Source organism: Ictalurus furcatus, chromosome 7, assembly GCF_023375685.1.
Source record: "Ictalurus furcatus strain D&B chromosome 7, Billie_1.0, whole genome shotgun sequence".
In the NCBI taxonomy this organism is placed as follows: Eukaryota; Metazoa; Chordata; class Actinopteri; order Siluriformes; family Ictaluridae; genus Ictalurus; species Ictalurus furcatus.
The window spans coordinates 5873243-5882319 of NC_071261.1; the positions used below are offsets into that span (position 1 = coordinate 5873243).

The 9077-nt window shown below is 47.7% G+C and overlaps 1 protein-coding gene across 1 annotated transcript; it reads left to right on the forward strand.

The window, feature by feature from the left end:
- Positions 1–3067: 3067 nt before the first annotated feature.
- LOC128609515 (uncharacterized) lies at positions 3068–7789 on the forward strand. The gene is made up of 2 exons (XM_053628003.1): positions 3068–6541; positions 7350–7789. The coding sequence occupies exon 1, from the start codon at positions 3090–3092 to the stop codon at positions 4977–4979; it is 1890 nt and encodes a 629-aa protein (XP_053483978.1). The 5' UTR covers positions 3068–3089; the 3' UTR covers positions 4980–6541; positions 7350–7789.
- Positions 7790–9077: the final 1288 nt, after the last annotated feature.

Sequence of the window (9077 nt, forward strand, 5' to 3'; positions counted from 1 at the left end):
GATTGCCCATTTGCTCCTTCAACCTCTAGCAGCTCAAAGAGTGGTTTAATCTCATGCTTTGCCAAATGGCTCTGGTAAAATGATTGGGGCACTGTAGTGACTTGGGAGCCTGTATCTAATAAACAATGGACATTCTCCCCTCCTATTTTAATCTGAGCGGTACTCTTTGCACCTACTAATCCCCTTGGTAATCTAAAGGAATTTACTTGAGTATGAGACTTTAGTAAGGCTTGTCTCTTGGCCGTTAACTTAAACTTAGGTTCAGCGGGACATTTACAACTCGCTACAGTTCCTGTCCGCTCCTCGACGGGACCTGATTTCAGTTTAAATGCACTATACTACTGTTTTGCCTTTTCCACCTCTGGCATCGCCATCTAAGCTCTTTTCTTTTTGCAGCTACCAGATCAGGATTAGGATTGGACCCGCACATGACCACCAGATGACCATTCTCCACACATCAGAAGCAATACCAGGCTAAGATAAGCAGAAGGCTTCTCCCCATGATCCTGTAAAGTATTCACGAAATGGACAAACAGTTCCTCTCCATCAGCCATAGTTCTGAAAGCAGAGTCCAGCAATAACAAGTAATCTGTAGGTGGAGAGGCAGGATCAAGATGCATGACAAGATCAGATGCTGGAGCAAGAAGACTTTCTAATATTTTCCTTGCCTTATCGAGATCAGAGATTGAATCGTCTTGCATAAGCAAGTCCACATGAGAACGCCAAGTGTCAAGGTCAGTTTTGCTGTACAGTCTGAGTGTCCTCCTCCAAAGGAAACAAGTGTCAATGTGCACACAGTTCTACCTGATCCCTTGGGCCAAGGGAAAAATAAATCGAAGTTCTTGGACGCAGTGTGCTGAAATTGCAACCTCCTCGCTGCAATCAGGTTCTAGGTCGAGTGGGGCTGGCTTGCCATCCATTACTGGAACAGTTTCTCCGAGGTTATCCAGAATCTTCGCTGACGGGACGGACTCCACCGTATCCGCGGTCAATCAACATCTGAACTCAACATTAAAACCTGACCTATATGCGATAGGTCACATAAAATCACTTAACAGCTAACTATTATCATGGTCAGCATAACTGGAGTTAATATCAGTAACTCAGTAACCACATTCATAATACACTTAATAATTTAATTGCGTGAATGTAGGGCATGAAAACTAGCTATCCGCTAATATTCACTAACATCAGTGTTTCAGCAGTTACTAGGCCTCAATGCATAACAGTACACTCAATTTAACATTCGACATAAAATATAATTAAAACATACATGTCCACGGAGCTACTCCACTTACCAGTGGTAGCAGTCCTAAATACAGAATACCATGAAATATCCTGTTTTGATCAGTTAATATATACACAATTTATTAACAAAGATAAGACACCTTAGCCGTTAGCTTACAGCTCACAGCTAGCATACAGCAACACGAGGCATGGCGGCTAGCGCCGTTTATACATGAGGCGCGGTGGCTAGCGCTGTTTATACCGAGGTCAATAATCTAAAATGGCGGATGTCGCATATAAGTTGACGGATATAAACTCACCAGTGCAAGAGAACGGCACATTACTCTAGCATGCCTTCCAACTTAGACTCTTTTGTGGCACTCTACACTGTTGGTAATTTACACCCGTAACAGCAGCATCAACATACCGCTACGATGCCTCAGTTACTACTGAATTTCTTCCGATCTCCCTCGCTAGCTGAGAGGCGGGCTCAGCCATTCCATTGGCTGCAACTCTCACGCCTACAGGCTGATATCCTAACAGCACCCTGACTTCGTATTGGATGATACTAACAGTCACTCGGGACTTATTTATTTATTTAATCTATTTATATCTAAGTTTTACCCCTGGTTTACACTTACATTGATAAGTATTAGCTGGAGTAAAACAAATTAACAACAAGCTCCATTCATGAAAATAAATTATAAACTAGAAATACAGGAAAATGTAAACTTACTCATGACTCAAATGGTGAGGGTTCTTGTCTCGCAAGGAAGGCCTTAATTTTAAGAAAGAACCATGAGGAGCCATTTATGGCAGATAAAATTAAGATGGAGCAGATTAATTTAAATGACAGATAATAATACAATTTAATTTTTGTTTAATTACCCATAATTGGGTAATATTGAATAGGTAAATATTATGTCTAAGAATATTGTAAACATGTAAGAATTGCCGGACTGGCCGTTGTGTGAAGCTGTGTGAAACAGTTAAACTTAAGGTTTATAAGATTAATTGAAGCATTTACTTAATTAATTAATCGTCATAAGTAAATTGATTGAATGTATGTACTCTGAGTGTATGTGAGTCCCTAGGGAGGCTGGCTGGGCCGAGTACGGACGGAAGGGAAAAGCGGGCATAAATCGGTACGAGATAGGCTAAGCAGGCTGGAACAGCAGGACAAGGTAGGAGGAAAACATTTGGCTGTGAGGGATAACTTAGTGGATTTAGGGGGCATGTACAACAGACTCTAAGGGCTGAGAGGTGTGAGACACGGCCAGAGTTATGGCTGAAGGTAAGAAAAAGATGAGCCCGATAGAGAGGGTGATAAGCAAACACTGTACAGATGAGAAGGACATTAGGCATTATTGTAAAAAATGGAGTGAGAAGACTAGTGGTGAGTGGAAATGGCCCGAGGAAGGTACTTTTGATGAACAGCTATGCCAGATAATGAAAGAGAGATTAGCTGTATGGAATGAACAGAAAAAAGGCTTGAGATTGAGGGAGAAATATGTGAAGACAGAGAAGATAGTGGACTGGTTTGTGGAGGCAGGGAAAGAGGAGAAGGAGAAGGATAGACGGCAGAGAGAACGAGCAGAGGCGGTGATACGGAAGAAAGAAGAAAAGGAAGCAAGCCTAGGAAAAAAGATAAAAGAGGCCGTTCAGAAGGAATGGGCCGAGGCCCCGCCCTCATATAACCCTCAGTACCATCCTCCAGCGAGGCCTGTCGGAAGTGCCCCACCTGCCGGGCTCTACATGATGCAAGACCTGGAAGACAGAGAAGATGAATGGAAGGAAACTGAGGTGGACATACAGGGAACATTCACCGGATACCAGAGAATGAGGCTGGAGAACCTATCAAAATGGAAGAAGGAGCTGCCGAATACGAGGATAGAACCCCGGTCGAGAGCGAAAGCCCACGGCTGGACCTCCCACAGGTAGGCAACAAAGAGAGGGACAGGGAACTACAGGAGTATATGAAAGACTGGACCCACACTCGGTGGCCGGAGCACGGGGAGATTCCCCCCAGCACTAGCACCCCGAGGCCAGGGTCACTGCCGAGGGTGCACAAGCAAAAAGACAAGAGACTGGGGGAAATACAGGAGCAGGAGGGGCATGGGACCAGGGGCAATCAAGAAGGTCGTAGGAGCGAGAGAGGGCACGAGGGTGGAAACAGAGCACGAGGGGCTCCACATACCACAGGAGGAGGAAAAAGTGAGCCGAGAGACAATGTGGGGCGGGTGGTCCGTATAGAGGGGGATGTGGTGCTCTCCCCATATGCTATCGAGGAGGATAAGGAATTGGAGGGTAGGATTCGACGGCTAGAGGACGGGATATCATACGGCGTGGGCAAAATGGATGAATTGAAAAATCTCGCAGGTCAAGCGTTCCAAATGGCGACTGCTGTGAAAAATAAGTATGCGCACAAGCCCCGTTTGGGAGAGTCAAAATCACAGAGGTCGAGAAGAGCACTGAACCAGTCAGCAGGGAAACATGTGAAGAGCCTGAGTAAGGCCTCAAAAGTCCTAATATATCACAAGCAGAAGAAGAAGCAAGTGAGTTCAGACATGGATCTGGACGAACAAGTGGGGACTGAGAGCGAGGGGACTGACACAGACAACGAAGGAAAAGTTGAACAAGACGTCAGTGAGGAGGAAGACTTGGAGCCTAGAGGAGCTAGATCACTATGGAGCAGGGCAAGCCTGAAGCCCCCAGTGAGATTCGAACCTGGTATCACAGCGTACTTGGCGCATGCCCGCTCCCAGTCGGAGCCCAGCCTTACTCAGGTTGGGGGGTCACCCCCAGGTCAGATGATGCCCCTCATGGTTAAAGGAAAAGCCCTACATTATGCACCCTGGAATTTCATGGACCTAACGGGCCTGATCCAACGACTACCCAACTTGTGTGAAGGGGGGCAGAAATGGATTACACAGTTTGAGGAAAAAACATCAGGACAGCACCTGGCGATAGGCGATATCAAAGCCATTCTCTGCCAAACAGTGGGCAAGGGACGGGCTGAAGAAATTTTCGATGGGGCAGAACACAGGGATTTGATAGACGACCCCAAGGCTGACGCCATCCCGTTTGGCCTGTACCGACAAGAAATATGGGATGCTGTGAGGAGTATGTTTCCGGCTAAGATGGACCCTGGGAAGCTCGAAAATATAAAACTGAAAGACGAAGAAAACGTGATAACCTTCATACAAAAGTTTCAAGATAAATGGAGGGATGAAACGGGTGCCAAATGGGACGATTCAGTGGCAAGTGTGGGACTGTTCAAACTGCTATTGAAGAAGGCTCTCCCTGGGGAGGTACAGAAGAAGTTAGAGGAAGTGGTGGGGCTCAACGCAATGGAATGGGCTTCATTTCTGGCACATGTGACCCATCACGTGGAGCAACACAGAAAGCTGAAAAAAGAAGCTAAAGATGCCACTGAAACCCTAATGAGCCAACTCTGTAAGGCACAGCTCGGCGAACTGACCAGGACTAAACAGGAAGAGAAGGAACGGAGGAGGGAGCACATTAAACAAGCGGCAGTAATGGTGCCCCATCCACAAGCGTCAGCCCCAGCACAGGTTGACCCTATGCTGTTGGCCAGTGGATACCAGGCCCACCCACAACAGCAAGTCCCACACATAACTACTATGCTGCACCCCGCCCAGATGGATTACATATATCATATGAGGGCCCCCATGCACCTGGGAATGACACCTGCCTGGGGGAGGGGATTCGGGAAACCCGGCGACGTTTGAGGTAGTGATGAGTGTTCCGCTCCCCCAACCCTGCTCGGCCCAGCTAGCTGAACTACGGGCGTTGACAGCTGCATGTAATTTGGGCCGTGATGAGAGTTGCACTATATATACGGACTCAGCCTATGCTCATGGAGTCTGCCATGTGTTTGGACCAATCTGGGCTCAAAGGGGATTCCAGCGGGCAGATGGGTCCGCCGTGACCCACGGGGAAGCGATTTCAGATTTACTATATGCTATGACATTGCCCACAAAATTAGCTGTAGTGAAATGCAGGGCACATAGGACCGATGACTCCTTTATCACTAAAGGGAACTCACTGGCGGATGAGGCAGCTAAGAAAGCTGCCGTAGGGCCGGGGCAGATGATGGCCCTAACTCAGCCTGGGGAAAGTCCGATGCGGCATCCGCAGGTAGACAATGTGGCCCACTTGGTGGAGCTGCAGAACACCGCAGGTGTGGCTGAAGTATCGGCGTGGATAAAACGGGGGGCGAGAAAAGAGGCGGGTACTGGATTATGGCGCAGCATAGAAGGATTGTGTATAGCCCCAGCCTGTTACCTCCCGCTCTTGATCAAAGAAGCCCATGGCTTGGATCACGCCCATAGGACCGAAACTATCCGAAAAATCCGTCAGGAATGGTGGTCCCCATTTCTGGCCAGTATGGTGGACTATGCGTTGAAAAGATGTGAAGTGTGTATCAAGAACAATGTGCGAAAGAACTTCACTGCTCCTTTAGGACATATTCCCCCGCCGACGGGGCCGTTCCGGCATATAATGATGGATTATGTAGACATGGGAGCAGACAACCGGAAAGAAGGGAAGCGCTACATTCTAGTAATAGTAGACCGCTTCAGCAGGTGGGTGGAGGCAGCTGCGACTTCCAAGGAAGATGCGAGGGCCGTGGCTAAATTTTTATGTCGCGAGGTCATTCCCCGGTTCGGTATTCCAGATTTTCTGAGTTCGGACAACGGCACCCACTTTGTGAATAACGTCATTGACAATGTGGCATCTGCCTTGGGGATAGATCATAAGCTAGGCTGTGTATATCATCCTCAATCCCAGGGCATGGTAGAACGAGTGAACGGTACCCTAGTTAATAAACTGGCAAAAATATGCGAGAGCTCTCGCCTGAACTGGGTACAGGCCTTACCACTGGCATTGATGAAGATGCGTTCACAGACCAATCGTATGACGCACTTGACTCCTCATGAAATGCTTACTGGGCGCCCAATGCCTATGGCGTTCACCCGAGGTCCATACACAGGGCCATCTTTGGCACAATTGGAGGACGAAATGCAGGATTATGTGCGAACCCTCACCAAAATCCATAGACATTTGTATTCACAGGTTCGTGAGGCAGTCCATGGAGAGAACGAGGTACGGGAGGACGTGCGCCTAGTGGCACCGGGGGACCAGGTATACATTCGTGTTTTCAAGAGAAAGAGCCCCCTTGCGGGACGTTGGGAAGGACCGTTCACCGTGGTTGCTGCAACCCCCACGGCTGTGAAAGTAGAGGGGAGGAATTACTGGTATCACTTGAACCACTGCAGCAGCGCCGAACCAGGTAAGGGACCCAAGAGAGCCATGGAGGCCGTTGGCAGTGGTGTAGCGTCTATTTTGCTCCCGGCCGTGTAGATCAACCGCAACGTGGCATGGATTAATTACATGTGGTACAACGAGCAACGCTTCATTAACTACTCGCTGAGTGCTCTCGGACTGGTCCGTGATCAGCTCCATGCCACTTCCCTCATGGCTGCTCAGAACCGTTTTGTCCTGGACCAGATGCGGGCCCCGGAGGAAGGTGTCTGTACAATGATTGGTCCCGAGTGCTGTGCTGCAATCCCTTTGCACACTGGTTCTGAGGGAGCTCTCTCCAAGGTCCTGGGCCAACTACAGGCCCTCCAGACGGAGCAAGCGGCTAACTCCGGCTTTGGGTCTAGTCTCCGCCTCCCGCCGTGGCTCTCCTGGTTTCTTTCTGGAGATTGGACTGCTGCCCTGACCCGCTTGGGAGCGTCCCTGTTTGTCCTCCTTCTCCTTGTGGCTCTGGTGGCCTGCTGTGTGATCCCCTGCGCACGGCGGATGGTGATGTCCTCAGCCTCCATTTCTGGCCAGTATGTTGTTAAGGGTGAGGCGTTACCGCCTCAACGGGGGGTGGTGATTGAGACCATGCGATGGGAGACAATGAGCAGCGACAGCAGCGACAGCAGCGACACCAGCGAGACCGTCTACGAGAACATGAGACGGGACATGAGCCAGGACTGATGGGAAAGGGGGCGCAAGGACCCGTTTGTACAAGGTAGTGGCAAGGTAATGGGCCTATCCGAGACAAACGGGACCTATTGGTGTTTTCTATGTGTTCATTTGTGTTGCAGATCTACTGAACCCTGAGGGGTGAGAAGAAGATGTGATGATCCATACCCTGGGTGTAAGTGCTAGCCTAACCTCTCCCCAAAGGGTGGCTCTCTACAGTACGTAAAGTGCTTGAGCTGAAGACAACCAGCATACAGAGAGATACTGCATACAACAGACTGTCAAGTATTGTTATAAAATGTTATAAAATGTTTGTGATATGACGCACTCAGGCATGAGAAAAGTATAATGGTGCTGTCGAGCACATAGTGCTGGCAGGGTGGGAATTTTTCCTCGTAGGAGGTTTTTTCGCCCACCCCTGACTGCGAAAGACTGGGGTTTGGTTTTTGAGGGGAAGCAAGAATCTGCAGGTCCCGACAAATACAAAACTGTGGGCTGACAGGCCTAGTTGAGAAAGATAGGGACGTGTAGATCTAATCAAGTAGTTAGTTACTGTAGTGGCCACTCATACGTACGGCAGAAGTAGTATTAATGAATGATTAGGGGAACTCAGTTAATCACACTTATAATCGATGTAGGCAAACAAACGTATAATCAAGGTAGTTAGATTCGAAATAAGATATATATATATATAGTTGAAAGGAGAAGTAAGTTAAGGGTTAAGAGTTATGGCTAGGTACATCTACACATGTCCGGCGCAAAGTGGATGTAGGGGGGTCCTAAGGCCCATTCTCCAGCTGCCAATCTACTATGAGACCCCGGGGCGCACAACGCTAGCACGTCTCCCACCAGGTCTACAAAACCTCCTCAGCTCCTATTTGGATCAGTGTTGCGTAGAAGTGGTTAATGTAAGGGACCCATTTGAGTACGGGGACGGATTGAGTACGGGGCGCAGGGATTATGGCTTCGTTAGAGTAATCCTCCGACAGCTAGCGGGGGACGGCCATGGGGTGCGGCAGAACCAGTTCCTCCACAGATACCCGCTTAATTAAGGTAGTGTATGAGGCTTTATAGCCTCAGAGGGGGGAAATGTTGTGGATAAAAAAACGTCATAAAATAAACATAAGGGAGACCTAGCATCCAGCAAAGGGGAGAAGAAGAAAAGACGGGCACCTAGACACATAGAAGCGGGATTAGGCGGACATTGACAAATTGGAATTACACTTTAAAGATCTTTAAGAGCAGTAGTAGTCAAAAAAAGTCAAAAAGAGGTATACGAGCTGAGCTGAGGAGGGCTAATACACACACACACACACACACACACACACGCTCGTACAGTCAAGGGCGGGCAAGTAGACACAACATACACACACACTCTCTCTTTCTCATACACACACATGAATAACTTTAATAATATCTTATAGTAATAGAGAAACTCTCTATAAAAAAACAGAATAGTAGGATATGCAGGACAGTAGAACTGTAATGATATTAAGAAGTTGGAAGTACAGTAAACCGCTTTTTAAGTAGTATAAATATATATAAAATAAGAAATATAGTGCAAATATGAAAATAAATTATAAACTAGAAATACAGGAAAATGTAAACTTACTCATGACTCAAATGGTGAGGGTTCTTGTCTCGCAAGGAAGGCCTTAATTTTAAGAAAGAACCATGAGGAGCCATTTATAAGGGTGGCTGAGTCAAGCTGCCCCCCCCCCCCCCGCGAGATAACAGTAAGACCAAGGTCACTCTAGATTGTTTAGTCTTGTCCACTTTCTATTTTACGGGTTATTCAAACTCTCTGGTTTCGATTCCCTAGGTAAATGAAAAACGAAGTTTCTGATGCC

Bases quoted from the DNA above. Each gene is read 5' to 3' on its own strand.
- LOC128609515 (XM_053628003.1), top strand. From the start codon at position 3,090: ATGGAAGAAGGAGCTGCCGAATACGAGGATAGAACCCCGGTCGAGAGC.